At 36.4% G+C, this 21,734-nt stretch overlaps 1 protein-coding gene across 5 annotated transcripts; it reads left to right on the top strand.

Annotated features, from left to right (window-relative positions):
* Positions 1–1,465: 1,465 nt before the first annotated feature.
* Positions 1,466–21,562, top strand: CLK4 (CDC like kinase 4). 5 transcript variants are annotated; one of them, XM_063086172.1, is made up of 14 exons: positions 4,823–4,905; positions 5,759–5,825; positions 8,708–8,766; positions 9,877–10,099; positions 11,216–11,306; positions 11,697–11,763; positions 14,257–14,373; positions 14,461–14,627; positions 14,834–14,928; positions 15,149–15,278; positions 17,464–17,546; positions 19,973–20,052; positions 20,813–20,903; positions 20,990–21,562. In XM_063086172.1, exons 3-14 carry the CDS (start codon positions 8,714–8,716, stop codon positions 21,128–21,130), a joined length of 1,338 nt encoding a protein of 445 aa, XP_062942242.1. In that variant the 5' UTR covers positions 4,823–4,905; positions 5,759–5,825; positions 8,708–8,713; the 3' UTR covers positions 21,131–21,562. The 5 variants fall into 5 exon arrangements, with proteins under 5 accessions (XP_062942240.1, XP_062942244.1, XP_062942242.1 ...); XM_063086170.1 differs by lacking the exons at positions 5,759–5,825; positions 8,708–8,766 and adding an exon at positions 1,466–1,636 and having other exon boundaries at positions 4,745–4,905; XM_063086174.1 differs by lacking the exon at positions 8,708–8,766 and having other exon boundaries at positions 4,803–4,905.
* Positions 21,563–21,734: the final 172 nt, after the last annotated feature.

The following is a 21,734-nucleotide window of genomic DNA, read 5'->3' as shown; positions in this document are numbered from 1 at the left end:
AGCATCTTAAAGGAGATGGATCTTCAAGGGTGGGTAAGATTTAAATTTGTAGATGCAGAAATGGTGGCTATTCCAGGTGAGGAGAATAATATGTTTCATTCTATAACATAAGAATTTTCTCTTCCAATTTCCCAATTGTCTTTTCAACTTCACTTCATCACCTCTTGACGTGGAATGAAATCTCCATGAAAATTCAATTTGCCTTTTCAACTTTACTTCTTGAGGTGGAACACAATCTTCATGAGATTTATCGAAATTTATCCTACTTATCCAAAATAGGTGGCGTAAGTTTCTGTGATGTTAGATCACTAAAAGTATTACAATGCCCACCTTTTACCTAACAAAGTATAAGAGTTCAGGTTTCCCACATGCTACCGGGCCCACAACAGTCCAACCCTATCCTCCCAATTTTGATTTCTGGCTTTCCCTTTTATCCAGTGAATCCTAGTCAGAATACAGAATCCCCGACACTCTTCATTCACTACACACCTTACCTTAACCTTTCCCAGCTTTTGGCACTGTCAGCCTTCCCCTCCCTTGCTTTGACACCATACTCTTGGTCCTCCTCCTCCCCTGATCATTCCTTCTCAAGGTCCTTTTCCTCTGTCCTGTAAGAGCGTTCCCCAGGGCTCAGACTTTGGTCCTGTCTTCTCACTGCACACTCACAGCGGAGAACTGTCCGGGGATTCTTAGAACTGCAAAATACCTTATGTGAGCTAAGCAAGCCCCTTAATGGACTCTCACTACCTCGGAGACATTCCTCTGCCCTGGTTGAATAAAATCAATCCACAGGAACAAATAAATAATGGGGAGAACTTCGTTAGGGAAACATCCAGCTACCTTATCTGCCCAGGAGGTAGGGTTCATATCGGGAAGAACCCTGTCAGGGTCTTAATTGAAACTTTCTCTGTTTTTTATCTTGATTGTCGAATTAGGAGCATATGCCTTGAAAACATAAGCACCCCTGAGCTTGTTTTCTGAGACATCTTTGTTTATCCGAATCCGTTTTAGACTGGGAGCTCCCAGTTAGCTGGACTAGTGGATCCGGCTCACTGCACTGCCCCTAGCACCACCCCGGGGCCTGGCACAGCGCGGCTTTTGGACCTACTGTGTGTTGGCTTCGTTGAGGTCCGGGGGGACTGGGGATTAGGCGACGGCAGCCTAAGCGCGATGGTGCGGCCCACTCGAGTGAGAGCAGAAAACGGTAACGGGAGGGTTCTGCTAAGGGATGGCGCACTCATAGCAACCCCACTTTAAGGAGCAGAAAGGCACCACAGGCCTAGGGCAGGGCACAGGCGTTCCCCACGGACTGTACCCACATGCTCCGAGAAGGAAAACAACTTCGGCCGCCTCAGGCCCCGGGGCGGGGGAGCTTCGGCCGCGCAGCCGCAGTGTGTAGGGACAGGTGCCGCCCTGACGTCACACGGAGCCCCGCCCCTTATGGGGGCGACGAGAAGGCGCGAGGCTCTGCAACGCAGGCGCGTTCGCACAACGTAGGTGGTGCTAGAGGCCGCTTCGGGGGTTGTAGGGCGACGGCGCTGCCGCCATTTTGTGGGGTGTTTGTCGCAGCGACTGGAGGGTGACCACGGCAGTTTGGTGACATTTCTCGGCCAAAGGGCCATTTGTTTTTGCGGAGGTAAGGCTTTCGTGGGGTGTGCTGGGCTGGGCGGCTTTCCAGTCTTTTAGGTCTCGAAGCCCGGTGGCGGAGAAACGACCAGATTCGGGGCCTCGGGTACTGGAGACTGAGTCGGGGGTTCCTGCCTGGCACTGCTCAGCGGGTGGCTTTGAACGCCTGACGTTGCTTAGGCACGGCGGTTCTGCCGCTGACCCTTCTCCGAGGGCCCTGGCTACTCGTATCGCGGCTCCGGAGGCCCTGAGCTCTCCCCCACAGGTCTGGCCCACGAGCTTGGGCTCTGGAGTAACCCTGTCAGGACACCTTTCACGCCGGCGAGCGCGAGGACCTGTCGGAACACCCTTCGAGATCAGTCCCCGATGTTTCTGTTGTCGGAGATCAAGCCCTCCCCTGGATCCTAGGCCGTTTGTAGCGTTTTGGAGGTTTTCCAGCGTCAAACATCTGCTCCTATCTGCGTGCGCCAAAGGCACTGGCCAGATGCCCCGGGGCGGGGAGTGGGGACTGGGCGTCCGAGCCACTGCGAATCTAGGCGGTGGAATTGTGCTTGTGAGAGGTTGAGATATGGGGAGGTTCGTCCTTTGTGCGATACTGTTTTTTCCTCCTAAGGTGGAGCATACCGTTGTTGCAGCGAATCTGCATTTCTGCTGGTTTTGAATTGTATTATCTCTGGTTGCTTAAGTAGCCCCGATATGTTTATCCCATCCTTAGGAAACAGCCCTCCACACTGAACGGGCAACCCTCCTGTTCTTGCCTTATAGCTGGTCATGTATGTTTGTGCTCCATACACACACAGGCTTCAGGCTTCTTGTTACCCATTAAATGCAGTCCTCTTAGAGCCCTCCAATCGTAACTTCTAATCTATTCAGATGTTTGTAAGTCATGTATATGGCATAAAGTTGTCAAGTATTTTGAAAGGGCAGTGGAGAATCAGATTTCTGGCACAGATATATACATACAGATTCATTGTGTTTGTTGTTATTGAAAAATATCTGCTTATTCTAGCATGTAGGAGTCTTTATTAATTTGAGGTAGTGTAATAATTCTAGGTAGTGTTTCTTTTTCTTGTATGCAAAGGAACCTTACCCACAGAAGGTGGTTGCAGGAATCTTCTCTGTGCCTCCTGAGAAAATATTTCTGAACACTGGGGGAAGGGGATCGGAGGGGGGAAAAGAACGTAACAGCTGAATTAAATTTCAAGTAGTGAAACTGGAGAAATAAAAATCTTGGACTCTCACAAGGAGCGTATTCTTACTTTAATGTTTGCATATTGATAACTTTAGTAATTTAAGAATTCTGCCTTGTTAAAGGTGAGCTGGTTGTGGCAGACTGACAGGAGAAGGGGAAAAACAAAACTAAAGCCGATACATATGTCTGCTTGCAAAAACTGCATAATAATGGATGGTCATAATAATAACTTTCAGTCATCAGATGTATTATTTGAGAATACTTAACCAAGCTGAGTTTCTGATGTGGCTAAAAAAATTTTGGTAATTGAAGGAGCAGGTCAGAAGAATTCTCCTAGAAAAACAAAATTTTTTTTACAGCTCTTCTGAAGAAAGTTTGTGTTTTGGCCTTTTCTTCAAGTAAATTTGTAGTTATTCTGCTTTCCCATGTTGGATTGACTATATCAACCCCGAATGCTCACTTAGCCTAACAAGAGTGGTAGGATTTTTTGTTTGTCCCGATCAGTGCCATCACTTCCTTTTTCAAAGTAAGCTAAAAGAGAAGCCACATTATCAAGATGCTTGATGGTCACAGAATTAGAATCAGCAAGAGGAGTGAGTGAAAAGATCTGAATATCTGGTGGCATCAGACTCTGCCATACACTCTCTTAGGGAATACGTCCCAGGAGAATTGAAGCTGCCTCATTTGAAATCATTTAAATTTTTATTTCCATTTGTTTACTTGTTACTCAGGGCAATATGAATGAGGTTAACTAAATGGTTTTGCTCCGTTTTGGCTTTTTTCAGTTCCTTGCTGAATTGTGAAAATTCTTCTCTTTTTACTACTTAAACTCAACCTGTTTAGCAGAGTTTGAGCCTCACTGTTAAGGACTTATCCTAATTCTTTTCCGAAATAGTTGGGGGGAGGCAGATAGGAGTTAAATTGCTTGAGCACAGCTGCTGAGCCTGGAAAGAACCCATTGGAGGTTGTAGAGAGAGTCAGGGAATTGTCACCTTTATAATCTGATTTCACAGTGACCTTGCTTCAGTGTACATTGTGATAGGTTGGTTTCTTTTTTCAGAGTCACTCCAGATCTACAACGAATAGGATTTAAGAATAACTGCAGGATGATCTGAATATAAGCTTGTTGGATAGAAAAAATGAGTTCATGGAAATCACCTTTTTATTGCCCTTCAATTTATGTCGAATATTATGTTTTATCCACCTCCTGTTATTTACAAAGCTTGGAGTCATTTTGAGGTTTAGAGAAAGGAACTCTGGAGAATTTGTGGAAAAGAAGCTTCATTAATAAGTGGTTCTTTACCTATAAAACAGTCACCTCCCATATTTTGTATTCCTAAGTGTTTCTCTCACATCAGTTATTTGTACTACAGCACTTCGCCAAAGTTGCACAATACTTGTTATGTTATTTATCTTTAAATCAGCACACGTTTTAACATCAGTATTGTTTAACTTAATTACTGACATGATTTAATTAGATATTCTAGCTAGAAATTAATAACTTTTTAAAATTTTTATTGTTACCTTCTGTTTAGTACTGATTTTCTGCTGAAGGTTCTAAGCCTGGACCTTTTTATCTGGCCCTTTTACGTTTTAATTTTTATTTTTAAAAGGGCAGTTAGCAAGTGTCAATTGAAGACAAGCACCAAGCTGAGAATTTGTCCTGTGTGTAATCAAAATTGAAAGAAATATATTAAGGTCTCATGGTGTTCGTCATTTGGGACTAGATCTCTATTCACTTAATAGTCATCTGACATACCAGTGGTATAGAGCCCCATGCCTTGGGAAACATTACTGAAAAAGATTTCAGAACCTGTATGACTCCATGTGCTGGGTGTTTATATTTAAATAATATTAGTGTGTTATATTTTATTTACTAACCCTAACCATGTATATCCTCAACTCACTTTTTGTTTCTGATAACAGATGCGGCATTCCAAACGAACTCACTGCCCTGATTGGGATAGCAGAGAAAGCTGGGGACATGAAAGCTACAGTGGAAATCACAAACGGAAGAGGAGATCTCACAGTAGTACACAAGAGAACAGGCATTGTAAACTACATCACCAGTTTAAAGAATCTGATTGGTAAATTACTCTTGAACTAGTAGCATTTTAGCACTAATAGTTTTAATGATTTGTCATTTGCTTATATAGTTTTCATCTGTCAAGTTATAATTCAGTCAGTAAATATCTATTCATTCAGGAATGTTTGTTGAATGCCTCTTATAAGGCTAGACTCTAGGTGCTGAGGCTGCAGCTGTGAATTAAAAAAAAAGTTCCTATCCTCATGTATCTATGTCTGTCTGGGAGTGGTGGGAGACAGTTGGTCAGTAAGTGAATGTAAAATACGTTAAGTAACATATTGAGTCCCAGCTGTCAGTAATGTAGTTGGGGAGATAGACACATAAAAAGTTAAGTAATAATGAGGGTAGATGCCCAGTGTGTGCTTTTAACTTGTATGTAGACAGGAGATACGTGTGTCATTAAGCATTTCCCAAATTAGATGTGATTTGATGGAGGGGAGGAGTTATTCCAAATGAGAAAATAAATGTGCTATTTGGGAATGTTAAAGTGCATTTGGGATTAGTCACTTAAACTATGTTCTACAGGTTATGTTTGTAGATAAGACCAGTGGATATGTTTGTCTAGGAGTTTTAGAAGCTTACTTTATTCTAGGAATTATTCTTTTGCACAGGCAAGTAGCTAGTAATTTAGGAAAGGGCCTCAATAAAAATTTGCAATAGCATGTGTCCTTTTTTATTATATTCTTACCAATGAAGATTTGGCGGTAATACGTTTATATAGAATTAAAGGAATCTTAAAGTTCTAAATGATTAAAGAAAGGTTAGGCAAGTAGAGTTTCTTTCACTCTGTCTTCCATTAATTTCCCTTTCTCATTTGTTTTGTTGGTTCTATGTTTTCTCCTTGTTTTGTGCAGATGTTCCATTGGGACTGTTTACCAGATTGCTTTCTAAATTAGCCAGCTGGGGTTGCTTTAAAAAACAGTATGTAATTTTTTTCCTTCTCCATGCTAAACAGACTTGTTCTGCCAAACTGAGCTTGTTTGTAGTCAGTGCAGACTGATCATGCTTCATTACACATTGTTATAAAAGGGGAAGGTAAAGATTTCACCTTCAGCATTTCAATGACCAGAGCTAATTAATATACAGTATAGTATAGAAAACTATCTGTACCCCATTATTAATAAATACAAAAAATTCTCTAAGTCTTAATAACATAGTACTGATTATTCATAAGTTTGTTACACATCGTATATGTAGAAAGGGAAGTGATTTGAGTGGTGAACAGTTCGTTCATGTTCATAATTAACTACTGAGTCAGACCAGTCAACCACCAGGCCCATACCTTCTTCTTTGACATTTGCACCAGATATGCTTGGTGATAATTGCTCACCATAATTCAGAATATTCCAGTAGTCTTTTGAAGATTAAGATCTTTATAAGAGTGTTTTTTATAAAACTATAAAAAAATGAAAAATGCAGATATGTATAAAGAAGGTAACTTGAGTAGGATGCTGGTCCCCCTTTATTTTGATGTAAAATTATTTCTAATTAATTATTCTTAAAAATATCTTTGTATCCAAATCTTTGTGATTATTTCCTGGAAATAGACTCCAAGAAGAAGCATTTTCAAGTTAAAGGGTATGAACTCTTAAAAGATTCTTGCTACATATTCACATTTCTTTTTCTACAAAGTTTGTACCAAATTATACTCCTATAATATGCTCTGCCATGCTGTCACCAGTCTTGGCTGTTTTGAAAGGCCAAGAATACTGTTTTGTTTTAATTTAAATTTTAAGTTCTAGTGAATTTGTTTACTGTCATGTATTGTATAGTCCACTTGAAATTTTTTTGTATTCTTAGCCTATTGATTCTGTTAAAGTATATTTTTCTTACTGATTTAGAAGAGCTTTTTATTATATATTATTTTAATCCTTTGTGATATATATTGCAAAGTTTTCTTCCTAGTTTGTTTTTTGACAGTACCCTGTGAATTGGTCCCCCTTCCTACAGACTTAATTAATCCATTCTGCATACTGTATTAGAAAAACATGTGGCTGGGGCCGGCCCGTGGCTCACTCGGGAGAGTGCGGTGTTGAGAACACCAAGGCCCCGGTTCGGATCCCATATAGGGATGGCTGGTTAGCTCGCTGGCTGAGCGTGGTGCTGACAACACCAAGTCAAGGGTTAAGATCCCCTTACCAGTCATCTTTTTTAAAAAAAAAAAAAAGAGGGCCGGCCCGTGGCTCACTCGGGAGAGTGCGGTGCTGATAACACCAAGGCCCCGGGTTCGGATCCCATATACGGATGGCCAGTTCGCTCACTGGGTGAAAGTGGTGCTGACCACACCAAGTCAAGGGTTAAGAGCCCCTTACCGGTCATCTTTTAAAAAAAAAAAAAGAAAGAAAGAAAAACACGTGGCTGTAAACACCACCTTTGTATATTGTGGTCAGAATCCTGTAACATAAAATATCAAGTCTTAAACCAGTGATTCTCAAACTTTAGTGTGAATAAGAATCACCTTGGAGATATGTTTAAAATGCAGATTACCAGATACAGATTCAGTGAATATAACCTGGGGGCCAGGGATCTCATTTTTAATGAGAACTTCATATTTGATATCATTGATAGACTCTCCTTTGAGAAACAGTCCTTAGCCTGGCATGCAAGGCTTTCAGTGATCTACTTGCAGCTTATTTATTTGTCTGTACTCCCCTATGTGAAAATTGTTCTTACTGGAATTGTCTACTTACTGTTCCCTTAGTAATGCATGGACAAATCCATCTTTAAGCCATTGTGGCTAAAAGAGCTGTATAAATGTAAGATGGTATTATGCCATTTTTCTCCCCTGGAATTTCTTCTTTCTACTTTATCAATATCCTGGCTTCTCTTTAAGTTGCAACTGTGTTTCTATCTTTTTCGTGAGTCCTTCTCTGACTCTAAGCACTCATATTTAACCTTTCAGCATTTCCTGCATTGTTGGGTTTTGTTTCATTTTTATGTGAATAATCTCAAATTGCTCATATCTGTTGGCAGGGACTTGGTCTTATATAATTTTTTTTTATCTCCCACAGGACCTGTGTGGAAATAAAAACAAATGCCTATACCCTCATCAGTCTTGGCTATTTTGAAAGGCTACAATGAAATATTCACTGGAAATTCAGTGAATATTTTAAAAAATTAATTTGTTCATCCTGTCTACCCTATGCATAGCCTGTATAATTCTATAGACTTTGTTTATATAATCTCTGAGCCTTGGTCATTGGTCATTATAGATTGAAGAGATTCCCATCTTTTTAGTTACCCTCATGGTATTAACTTCATGTTTTTTATTCTATAGATCGTTTATGGATTATCAGTAGCTCTAATTTCATGTAGTATTTCAGCTAAAGATTATTAGTGTTAGTGTTTTCTGATAGAAAGATTTTGGACTTTTATGGGAAGGATGCCTTGCAGAATTAAACAGGATATCCATAAGAGTATGGTAATTTCTAGCTTGTTGTATTGTAGATCTCTCCCTGCCAGTTCTAAGCCAACTGATTAGATCCCTGACCTAGACCCACAGTCTTACCCTAATATCCTGAGTTGTTTCTCCAGTGGATAAAACTTAAGACTGACCCTAGGGAAGAAGAGGTGGTTCCTGCATCACCCCAGCCTGGATTTGATGCTAGCCCTGTTGAGTAGTAGTTTTAGAGATGTTTCTATTTCTGTCTAAATTAGCCCCCTGGGAAAAAGAATTGCAGCATATTCTGGGGAAAGAAAAGGGGTTGGTAAGAGCAATCTAGTCAACATCTGTCACTCCATTGCTTGTCAGGATTATTTTAGCCAATTTGTCTGACTGGGCAGGTGTCCCCTCTCTCCCTCAGTGCTCCATGTGCATCCCTCTTGAAGCTTCGCACTCTGTTGAAGAGGACACTCATCCCAGGTAGAGAGGGGGACGGGAAACTGGGCCAATTGAATTTATGTCCTTTCCTTTTCATCAGATCAAGACTACTTAACGGGATCCATTGACTTCCTAAGGTCCATGATCTCTATGAAATTCCTTGCCAAGTTTTGTTTATGCATTTATGTGTTTCTCGGGGAAGAGGGTCCATAGCTTTCATCAGATTTTCAAAGGGATCTGTAGATTCAAGCACTATGGCATTAGATGGTGCTGTTTTCTATTGTATTTCTCAAGCAGGAATGACAGGAAATTAGAAATGCAAAGGGAAGTAGAGTGGTAGGACTTTTGTAATCCTAAGCAAGCAATTACAGGATCCCTTTCTTACTCAAGAGGGATATATTTTAGATATCTTTGGCACACAAGGCAATAAAAAAGCTATGTTGTCTATTTCTCAAATAGGAATAACAGAAGGCTAAAAAAGCAAAGAGGAGAGAAGACAGAATAGGTGCTGTGTGTAGTAAAATTGGCCTGTATAATAACCGTTAGAATGTACCTCAGTTTTTGTCACTAATGTGTTCTATAACCATGGCAAGTTTTTTCCTTCTAGAAATCTTAATTGTCAGTAAAATGAAAGAGCTGGGATACATTTTTTATATTTAAGTCTCCTTATGGTTGTAATACACCTTTCACAAAAGAATTTTCTTTGTGCCAGTGATATCTAAAATGGACTTACATTAAAAGAGAGGAATCCTGTTTTGCTTGCCTCTGTGTGTGAGAGGAAAGAAAGCTTATTTACAAATGCGTATAAAAACAGTTTCAGAAGAGCAGTTTTATGAATTTTTGGGTTTAACTTTGTCCACAAGGTAAAAAAAACAATCAAGTAAACACTAAACGTAATAAATTAATGATTTGACTCAAGCTTTGTTCCTTGGTGTGAAGTGCTTAACAGCAATCTATATATTGGAGAAATATTGACCCATTTGCTTATTTCTTAAGCTTTGAGAGAAAAGTGTAAATCCTAATTCATCGATTTGGATTTTTTTCTTTTATTGAGTTAGCTGTGTAAACCAAGAATTCTTGAGAGAATGTTTGTTTGAACCACATTATTCCAGAATGAAGAGAATAATTTCAAGTCCTTTAATCTGTTTGCAGTCATTATTTAGAAGCAAGGTCCTTGAATGAGAGAGATTATCGGGACCGGAGATACATTGATGAATACAGAAATGACTACTGTGAAGGATATGTTCCTAGACATTATCACAGAGACATTGAAAGCAGTTATGGAATCCACTGCAGTAAATCTTCAGTCCGAAGCAGGAGAAGCAGTCCTAAAAGGAAGCGTAATAGACACTGTTCAAGTCATCAGTCACATTCGGTATGATTGATTTTTTTATTTTAAGTGCATTCTTAATTATGCGTGAAAGCTCTTAAAAGCCAATAAGTTTCTAAAAGTTTCTTTATATATATAATATTATTTGGATATATTATAAACATATTTATATTACTTGAACCCTTAAAGGAAACTTCCAAATTCTCATAGCTGATCTGTGTATTTATTAGCTAGCCCTCACTTGCCCACATTTACTCATATTCTGCAGACCAGATCATGAGTTTGTTGATTTTAATAATAAAAATATTTTATTTTTGTATGTATAATATATTTTTATAAAAATAAAGCACCCATCTTTCATCTTAAACATGTTTTTACTTAGAAAAAAACCCCTTTTCTGATACTTGGAAACAAATATGGAAAGTTGCACTGGTGGATACTTAAATGTCGTTAACCCATATAGCATAGTTCCATAGCACAGTGCATCATCTGCAACTAATTCTGTTGAAATTGTGAACATGGGTGCTGAATGGGAAATGTATTATCCAAAAAGCCTCCATTTTTTTTTTTTACACTCAGACATCTTCACCTGTTTGATCAGTAAACACTGAATTATTATTTTCCTCCCCAAGCTTTCTTCAGTAGAAATAGCTTTTATTAGATTGAACACTGAAATTATTAACTAGTCTTTATTTTCCCCCCTTTATTTTAATTATATATATTTTAAAATATTGCTAAATAATTTCAAATAATTATGACATTTTAAAACATTTTTCTGACAAACTAGACATCTCAACTCACAGCATATACTATTTATAGCGAGAGATAAGTAAATCATGACATTGCATTCTTTAAATTTCAGACTTCAATTAAATCAGTATTTTAAAGAGACAATTGTGTTGTTTTTTTTTTTTCTATTGCCACTTTAAGTATCTTATCTGAAAATCTGTTCCTTGCCATGTTTTTCTTCTGTAACATAAACTGTGCCCTGTGAATTTCTGGGGACTGAATTTGAAATTGCTCCTGCCAACTGTTCGTGGCCTGGTGCTTATCTGAATGCCTGAATATCTCCCCGCTGAATGAATTGCGTATTCTGCCCTGAATTCACTCTGATATATTGATTGGCTGGACGATCTTGGTGCTGCCCACTTGCCGTTCCAGAAGAGCCACCGAAGGAAAAGATCCAGGAGTATAGAGGATGATGAGGAGGGTCACCTGATCTGTCAAAGTGGAGACGTTCTAAGAGCAAGATGTATAGAATATTTTTCAACACTTTTTAAACTTTGCAGACAGAGTAATCTTTTTAAGAATAGCTTGTCAGCGGGGGGCTAAAGAACTCTTCATTGCTTTTTTGTTTTGTTTTTTGTGGGTTGGTTTGTTCTTTTGTATTCTTCTTTTCTGTAGAATTTAAATATTTCTACTCTAAAGTTCCAAAATAATCAGTGGAATTTGAGATTAGAGCAAGAAAGATAGCTCTATCTAATTGTTTTTGTAGCAGCTGAAAATAAAATAATTTGAGTGCTGAAACCTTAGTTATTCTTTGATAGTGATCATTTGAATATTCCACACTTAAGCATTCATGTTTGAATAACTAGATAATTTGTACCAAGGTACTTATATATCTTTTCCCCCCTCACTTTAGATGAAATCGTGGACACCTTGGGTGAAGGGGCCTTTGGCAAAGTTGTAGAATGCATTGATCATGGCATGTAAGTTTGTTTGTTTTTTTTTCTTTTTTGAACATTCTGATCTTTTTGGTGGGGAAGGATCTATAATTTAGCTGAAATATATTTTAAACGGTAGCCACATGTTTTACAGAGAAGTGTAAATATTTATCAAAAGCTCTTGAACGGTGTATGATTTATTTACCATGAGTGTAGATTTTGATCAAGAATGCTGACAGATTCTGTCGGAGTTTATTGAAATTAAGTGGGTGTTCAAGTGAAGAAGTTTCCCCAAACTTAGGCCGTTGGCCCTCTATATGAAATTCATTTCTTTTGGATTGCAGAGATAATAAAGCATATGTAATCTTGTATGTTAGGATTAGCTTCCTAAACTATAGAGAAATTATATTACTTAAGGCCTACAGAATAAAGTCCAGATTCTTTAGCAAGTTATACCTACCCCTTTGTGATTTGACCCTGTCCACCTCATTTTACTGTGGTTTGCAAACATTTTTATAAGTGAACCTCTTAAAATAATTTAGTGAAACTGCACATTTCAAAAGTGACGTCTAAAAGTTTTCATAGTAAATTATAAAAATAGTTGGGGGCTTGCCAGTTAGTTCAATTGATTAGATAGAACACAGCCTTATAACACCAAGGTAACTGGTTTGGATCCCCTCACTGGCCAGCTGCCAAAAAAAAGAAAGAATAAAAATAGTTGGGAAGGATGAGATTTCCAGCTTATTGTAAACATTAATATTTAAAAAATAAAACTTACCTCTCTTCAGATGTATTTGAGGGAATCATAACTTGATACCCACCATCATCCATAAACAAACTCTTGCTTCAGTACTTAGAAATGTTTTATCCTTAAAATTACTTTCATTCCACTTTCTAAATTATCTTCTATTATCACCGCTACTTCTCTGCAACAAAAATGTAAACATAAATTAAATTTTTAAATGTTTTGAAATATTTTTAGACTTACAGAAAAGTTGCTAAAATACTTCAGTTCCCATATATCCTTCATCAGCATTCCCCAGATGTTCACGTTTTACAGTATTTGCTTTATCATTCTCTATATATACATATGTTATATTTTCAAATTTTGCCAGCTAATCTACAGACCTTCTTCAGGTTTCACCAGTTGTCCCATTAATGTCCTTTTAAAATTTCCTGAGATTCTGAGTATTTAATTGAGGCATATTCTAATGAATAGTATTCAATTGCTCAAAGTAAAAATATATTACAAATTTTTATGCTTATTATACCTAATAAAAACAAATTTTATTGGCAAATTTTATTTATCTTTTATTGGGATGGTTGGGGTTTCTAAAAAAATGAGTATATGTATCCGTAGATAAATATCTCACTGTTTAGCATCATCTGTTTCCATTTTTTTGTTTTTATAGATATAAGCATTAAGAAAACTTTTTGGTCATTTAATTAAATATATGGGAGTAGGAGTTTTGTCACAGTAATTTTATAACAATTCTTTTAAGGCTTAAGATATATGCCAAACATCATATGGAGATTATCATCAAAAAAATTTTTTAATGATTTTTCAGCCCACAACTTCATTGGGGCCTTTTTGAAAGCAATGAATTAGAAACCACCACACAGGAAAAAGATTTGCTATTCAGCCACTAGAAAACATTTGTTTGATTGTCCTAAAGATTTTTTACAACTTAGGCATACATTTTGATTCTAATAAAAGGTAGGTGAGGTTTTCTTCTCTTTTGTAAAATGAAAGAGCCATAGTGAAGAAGGAGGATTGAAGGGCTGGCTCATTTTCAAGCAGATTAGGTTTGGAAATGAGGACAATGAAAGTTGAAGATTTGAAAATTGATTTCCTCAAAATCATTCATGGCTCTATATTGTTTTGGAATTATTCTTACAGATGCCCCAACCTGAAGCCCACTGCCCTACACTGTAGCTCTTCTATCTGCTTGAACAGTTAACGTGCTAATGGCTTTATGACTTATAGATGTTGTCTCCTTTCCTTGATGTTTCATTTTCCTCCCAATCAGACAGACTTAATAACTACCTTTCAAGACTCAGTTCTGTGTCACCTCTTCTGTGAAGAAGTCTAAGTTGTTCATGTGTCTGTCTTGTCCATTAGACTGTGAGGCACATGGAGACAGCCCTGTCTTTTCATCACTAACACCTATGCACTAACTGGCACAGAGTAGGTCTAGCCAGGTGAATGAACAAGTGCTTTCAGCAGTAATATTCTATTCTTGTTTTGCATTTTTATACATTTTTTTTTTTTTACTTTTGTATAAAATTTAGGGTAAATTTTAAATTCTGGAAACATTAAGATTCATAAGTATTAAGGGAATTATCATTCCATATAAAATGTATTTTGTCGAAATGTTTTGAAAAATATTATATGGAATCTAGTAGAATATGCTGTGAAAGATGATTTTAGAAAAATAGCATAGAGGAAAATTGGTAATTAAGATTATGCTTTAGAGGATACGTGGCTTCAGCCTACTGTTATGCATTTACCATATACATCTTAATTTTGTTTTTAAGGGATGGCATACATGTAGCAGTGAAAATCGTAAAAAATGTAGGCCGTTACCGTGAAGCAGCTCGTTCAGAAATCCAAGTATTGGAGCATTTAAATAGTACTGATCCTAATAGTGTCTTGTAAGTATAAATTTGAGCTATGAGCCATCATATTACATGAAATAATCAGAATTCTGTGAACTGAATTATTATTTTGATCTGTTTCAGCCGATGTGTCCAGATGCTAGAGTGGTTTGATCATCATGGTCATGTTTGTATTGTGTTTGAACTGCTGGGACTTAGTACCTATGATTTTATTAAAGAAAACAGCTTTTTGCCATTTCAAATTGACCACATCAGGCAGATGGCATATCAGATCTGCCAGTCGATAAATTGTAAGTATACCTGATAAATCTTTAAACACCAGAAAATTTAAGTTTTTATTATACAAGCAACATATTAAAATATTGTCATTAAAAATACATGTTACAGGTAAAGATGAAACCCCTCCTGACCAAGGTATCCACTGCTAATCCCTCTTCCACACCAGTACAAATTAAATTTGTAAGTGAAACTAATAACGTCTTTTGTTCTCTTGTAGTTTTGCATCACAACAAATTAACCCATACAGATCTGAAGCCCGAAAATATTTTATTTGTGAAGTCTGACTATGTAGTCAAATATAATTCTAAAATGGTAAGTTAAAACCTTGTTTTAATTTTGGCTGTTGTCTTTAAAATTAATTTAGTTTGGTTGATCTTTGGATGAGGAATTTTACTTCTGAACCTCATTATATACTGATGTCTAACCAAAAAAAGGAATAATCCTTTGTCTTTCTCATGGGCTTATGTTGATAATCAAAAAGATAACTCATGTGTAAGCCTGACTTTTCATGTTTTCTCAACTATCTCTGTAGAAACGTGATGAACGCACACTGAAAAACACAGATATCAAAGTTGTTGACTTTGGAAGTGCAACTTATGATGATGAACATCACAGTACTTTGGTATCTACACGACACTACAGAGCTCCAGAGGTCATATTGGGTCAGTAGACACCAGACTTACTGATATTGTAATTGAAGAAGAGATTTTGTTCTTTACTGCTTTTATTGGGAAGGTGTGAGGGTGGCTAGCATGATCTTCTTAGTGGTGTAAAGAAAACATTTTCTATTTTAATTTTTAAAAAATGTGAGGACATTGCTATAAATATTTTTCCTGAGTGGTACAAATGTGATACAGTCTGTGAGAAATATTCCAGGTGGTGGTTATTTTTGTTTTTTGTTTTTTGTTTTTTTTTTTTAAGGTTAAGGTTTTTTTTTTTTCTTTTTTTTTTTTTTTTAAATTTTATTTTGTCGATATACATTGTGGCTGATTATTGCTCCCCATCACCAAAACCTCCCTCCCTTCTCCCTCCCCTGGTGGTTATTTTTGAACTAGTTAATCTTAAGTGATCTCAAGAGAGCAGGCTCTATGAACTAATTATATCATTGCAATGTGATTTTGAAGTCACGTGGATACCTGTTTTTTGTCATCCCAAAACTATGATTCTGGTAAAAGAACGCTAAGAGTTTGGTTGGTGAACATGTAAATATAGGAGGGATAAAGGTCAAGAGGAGAAGAAAGGGGCTTATCTAAGAGGAGAGCTTCTGTGATAACCCTTGACATGAGAAAGGCTAGAAAAGAAAATGAGTTGAAGTACAGAATTTTGAAATGAGGGACTCAGTAGGGAGCATGCATCTTATGCTTCAAAATTTAAGAGTTAAAGATCAGGAAAGTCAAAGCTGGGGTTGGGGGCTTAGAGACAGTGGGAAAAGTTCAGATCAGGTGCTATGGAGAGAGAGTTCCAAATGTGGGCAAGGGATAGTTGATATAAATCTGAAATTGGAGTCACTGACCTTGAGGAACAAGTATCGGGAGATTGGGAAAACAGAAAGGTTTTTTGTATGTTTGTGGAGTATTCCTGAGGGTGAAGGCAGAATTAAGTTAGAGAGAAAGAAGTAGTCAGGTACTACAGTTGAGAAGGGCAGTTGGTCTAACTAATGTCTTGGATTTTGGTAGTAGTAAACAGGTAAGGTTGGGAAAGGATGGTAAAAGTGAATGATGTGGAATTGCAAAGAGGTATGGCAAGCTGACTCATTAAGAATGGGATGATTGAGAATGTGCTGCAGAAGGTTACAGTAACATGGGGAAAAGCTAGATTGGGAGATAGGAGTGGTTGAAGAAGAAAACTTTTATCTGAGATCCAGCTGGTAGTATTTACAGATTTTGTATGTGTTACTGTAAGTAGAAGCCATCTGCTCCATTATTACCCATTTGTTCAAATGATAGGCTCTGTGGGGTGTTAACAGAAATGACTGTTATAGTCAAGGCCCTTGAATATAGTTTCTTATCCTTAACTTCAGTGATGTTACTGAGTAATTGAATTTTTTTTTTAGTGGCTCTTATTTATACAGTATTGTTTCACTAAATATTTGATCTTTAAAAGATAGAAACATTTTTACGGTTTGTTCTTCCCCTTTCCAATGAAGTCTAGGCTTAAAAAGGCTAGGTGTTTTATTCTTTCTTGAATAATATTGACACTGAGAATTCTGAAGGAGAAAGTATATATGATCATGTATAGTCAGCCTGAGGTACATACATAGATTCATCTCTGTGAACTTATTAAATGTCTCTCTAATTTCTGCTTATAGGTGAAACAGCTTATAATTCCCATTATAGTTTTTATGTAATTTACGTGAAACAATAGTATTTCTTTAAAGGAAAAAGTAAACTCATCATCAAGCTGGTGATAATTGATAAGGGCTTAGTAATTACATTCTGAAGATAATTTAAACCTATATTTACACTAATACAATGTAAAACTTCTTGGAGCAACCACAAACTAAGTGTAATAGTTTCGACAGTGGTATTCCCCATCGTGAGCAGTTCAGAGACTATAGAATATTTGTGCAAGTTGGTAGTTATACCTGGAAACTATTTAATAGTCCCCCTCTTATTTTACATAAAATGCCTTCTTCCCAATTAAAATACTATATTTTTATGTAAGCATATGGACTGTGAGAGCATATTGAATAACATTTGATATAAAACTAAAAATGTAAACCCTGAATTTGTTGTTGTATTCTCCCAAATAAACTATGTAAAGAGAGCACCCATATAGGGAAGGATTTAGTATATTGGTAATTAAAAATAGTTGCGTAGTAAAATGTTTATATTTGTTTTTAAATAGCTTTAGGTTGGTCTCAACCTTGTGATGTTTGGAGCATAGGTTGCATTCTTATTGAATATTACCTTGGGTTCACAGTCTTTCAGGTACGTATCTAGTAAATTCTGTTTAATAATTCATAATGTTAAATATTAAAGGCATGTTGAAATTTTGGCTTTCATATTGGGAAGTTGCCAAAGATCATTATTCTTGAGATTAAAACTTACATATGCAAAATGGTCATCTTTTAAAACCACAGTTGAATGAAATACTATGGATAGTGAATGTTCATTTTGCACGTGATTGGTATTTTTAACACATGGTTCATGTATGGTCCATATTGTCTTATGTTTCCATTTTTGTGTTATGACTCTTCATAAGTTAATATTAATATTAATGTGCATTAATATTAATGTGGCCAGTTTTAATTCAGTTTGGTTACGTTGACTTTCTGTGTGGCCTTACTCCTTATAAAAGTATTCAGGAAAAACAAGTTGCATTTTACTTCAGCATCTATAGTGCCTTTAGGCATTTCTAAGGAAGTTATGCAGAAGACGGGAAAACTGTTACGGTATAGTGTGATGTTTGCTGTAATAGAACAATGTGGAAAGTGTAGGGGCAATCCAGGAAAGGTTAATTAAATTTCCTTAGAGAAAGAATCACTGAAGAGGGTAGTGAGGTTAAGCCAATGCTAGAAGGAAGGCGTTTGTCAGAAAACTGGAGTGTGATGGGCATATAAAGATGAAGATTATATCTGTAAAGGAACATATTCTAGTCAGGGAAGAATAGTATTGTCAGAGTGTCTTGTGTAAATGGGAAAATGATGACAGTAGGCAAGAACTGATTCAAAAAGGACTTGAACACCTTAGAAAGGTAATTTGTATTTCCTAGAAGTCAGTGGTTTCCAAATGTAGACTGGTCCAAAATGAACGTGATTTTGTAGGGTTTCCATTCTGGCCTTTAGAGATTTTCCCTCCTGCTCTTTTTGTATTAAAATGTCCCCTTTATAAAATAATGATAATTGGCTTTTTAAAATAAAAGTCCTTACTTGGCAAAATAAAAAGTAGGAAACCCTATTTTGCTTTCCACTTTTTTCTAATTTTACTTGTATTTGAGATCTAAGTGATGAAAGCTTTGGGTTATACAACCATTGAAGAACTTTAAGCAGGGTTGTGATATGCTCTAGGTGTTGTTTGTTCTGTTTTGCTTTGTTTTGGGGGGAGGGGTTATGGAGATCCTGGCTCAGTACTGTTGAGGTTGAGTTGCAGTGACAGCAGTGCAGGGGGAGATGAAGCTTTGATGAGTTGAATCACATAGGTGGCCATCGCATAAGTTTGAGTTCACTGCTTGTAAAGCACTTCACCAGACTTCTGCTTTGGTCTAGTCTGTAGTGATCCTTTTGAAAAGTATCTGAGTTTATAGACAAGTTTGATGTGTAGAACCATGGTTGTCAGTTCTGGGAGGTGGTGTCTGGTTTTGTGGTTGTGAGCTGTAAGGTCAAGAAAAAGTTAGGCAGAGTGCATACTTTCTTTATTCTGACTTACATAAGATGGGTATTTCCAATAACTTTGTGATTGTAAGTCACTTTGAGGTCTTAAATGAAGTGCAGATTCTTTGAGATATGGTTTATATTTTAATTCCACCCTGCAAAATACTCTTAAACTAAGGAACATTTTTAAAATGTGGAGCTAGTATTTATTCCTGTCAAGAATTAATAATATTTTTGAAGGCAATATACTAGGCACACAAAAAAAGCATTAAACACAGCCTCTGCTCTCTAGAACAAGGGTTGGCAGGCTGTGGTCTATGGTGAAATCCTGCCTGATGCCTGTCTTTAAAAAAAAAAGAAACGTATGACCAGCCAAGCCTAAAAAAGTATCTACTCTCTGGCCCCAAACATAAAAAGTTTGCCAGCCTCTGTTCTAGAAGCATATCATTTCAACTGTAATTTGACAGTTGTGTCTATTCTACTTTAGCCAAAGCTCTATTACCGTATTATAGGTAGAGAGTATGAGCTTTGACTTGGGTTTATAGCTCAATTTTCTGAATTTATGAGCTATATGACTTTGAGCTAGTATTGTAACCTCTTTGAAGCTCATGTTTAAACATACCTAGCTCAGGATTGTTGTGAGAATTATTGAGACTATTTTTATTGCCTGGTATTAGTAAGTGTTAATAAATGGGCTATTTGTTGGGTAATGGAGGTTAATTTTGGTTAAGTAGCTGATTAAATGAGGAGGAGACAGTTTTTCTGGTAATGTTCCCCATTTAAATATTCTTCAATTAAGTAGTGCAGGAAATAAAATAAGGAAGAAAACTGTTCGGTTTTGCAATAAACAAGTTACGTGTCAATCATTATACAGAACCTTACTTACCATTCAGTATTGTTCCATATTTGAAGTTATAGTATTGTGTAATGTAAATTGTGTTGCTGTCTAGTTTAGTCCTTTTATATCAGCACCATTTCTTTGTGTTCTCTTTTAATGTGCATGTAGGTAAATAGTGCTAAATTTCTTTTTCCTGCATTTCTTAGACTCATGATAGCAAAGAGCACCTGGCAATGATGGAACGAATATTAGGACCTATACCAACACACATGATTCAGAAAACAAGGTATGTTTTTTAAGATTAAAGCCCTTTGCTGGATACATCCAATGACCTATATTCAAACTACAGAAAACCCAACATTGTTGTAATACTTGTTCCAAGGACTGCAGATATTGCAGTTTTTTTCTTTTACTAGTAATAACTTGTAACTGATTCTTACCCCTTTATTTTTAGTCATGTTTTTAAAAATTAGTTCAGTATTTGCCTTGTGATCTAGCAAACAAAATGGTACTTTTTACACTTAGGTTGACCTTTACAGAAATGTTTTCTTAAGTTGATGTAAAAATAATACGTAGAATATAAGAAAGCTTGATTTTTGGAGTTGTATCAATCTAAGTTTGAATTTCATACTGTTACTAACCAGCAGTATGTCCTTGGACAAGTGACTATTTCCAAACACAGCTTCACCACAGAAGTCACCTAGAGAGTTATTTAAATATTTCTTGCCCCATTCCAGATCTAGTGATATCAGAATTTATAGGAATGGATCCAGGAGTCTTTATTTTTTGGAGTTGGATTTGTTCCATGTATGGTATTTGGGAGCAGCTTAGTTGGGGTATTAAGACCTCATAGGGTGAAAGATAAAGATAGATAAAAGGTATCTGATATATAATTGTTGCTGAGATTTTAAAAAATTGTGTGCATGTGTATATGTGTACACATTCGAGATGCTTATGCTTCTCTCTGTTCCTCTACCCCCACTGGGAGCAGGGTAAAGATGTGGATCTGTCCTTATTTTACTAATCCAGACTTCTTTTTCCTGTAGAAAACGCAAGTATTTTCACCATAACCAGCTAGACTGGGATGAACATAGTTCTGCTGGTAGATATGTTAGGAGACGCTGCAAACCATTAAAGGTAAAAGAAAAAAATAATTAAAGATAAAAAAAAATTGTTTCACTGTTGTTAATATCTTTTTTAAACAAAAACATTTTTCCCCCCAGGAATTTATGCTTTGTCATGATGAAGAACACGAGAAACTGTTTGACCTGGTTCGAAGAATGTTAGAATATGATCCAACTAAAAGAATTACCTTGGATGAAGCACTGCAACATCCTTTCTTTGACTTATTAAAAAAGAAATGAAATGGAAATCAGTGGTCTTACCATATATTTCTCTAGAAGAGATTACTTAAGACTGTGTCAGTCAACTAAACATTCTAATATTTTTGTAAACATTAAATTATTTTGTACAGTTAAGTGTAAATACTGTATGTTTTGTATCAATAGCATAATTATCTTGTTAACTATGGGCTTGATAATGAAATATAAAAGTTAAGATTAATTTTCCTTCTTGAGATTAATTACCCTTTTAAAAAACCTTTGGAATGTTCTTTGTGTCCAGTGACGAATGTGATTGATTTTGTCTTTTGTACATGGAGGTCTACTCTGAAGTGATTTTTTTTTTTTTTTGAGTAAAAGGAAACCTTGACTACTTTATATTCTTAAGTGAATATTCTTTATATACCTCAAATTTAGTACTTTTCTTAACTTTTAAAGTTTTTTCTGTAATTGTTGAACATGTAATATTATTAACTAGATAGGCAGGTACTGGAAACCAAAACCCATAGAAAATATTTACTGTTAGAATTTTATTAAATTGTAAGTATTGTGTTCTGTTTAATTGGGTGATGTTGGTGGTGATAAGTAGGCATTCATGAGAAAGCATCCAGTTTGTCCATCGTGACAG

This window comes from Cynocephalus volans, chromosome 2, assembly GCF_027409185.1.
Source record: "Cynocephalus volans isolate mCynVol1 chromosome 2, mCynVol1.pri, whole genome shotgun sequence".
NCBI classification, from domain to species: Eukaryota; Metazoa; Chordata; class Mammalia; order Dermoptera; family Cynocephalidae; genus Cynocephalus; species Cynocephalus volans.
This window is presented reverse-complemented; position numbering and strand designations above follow the sequence as displayed.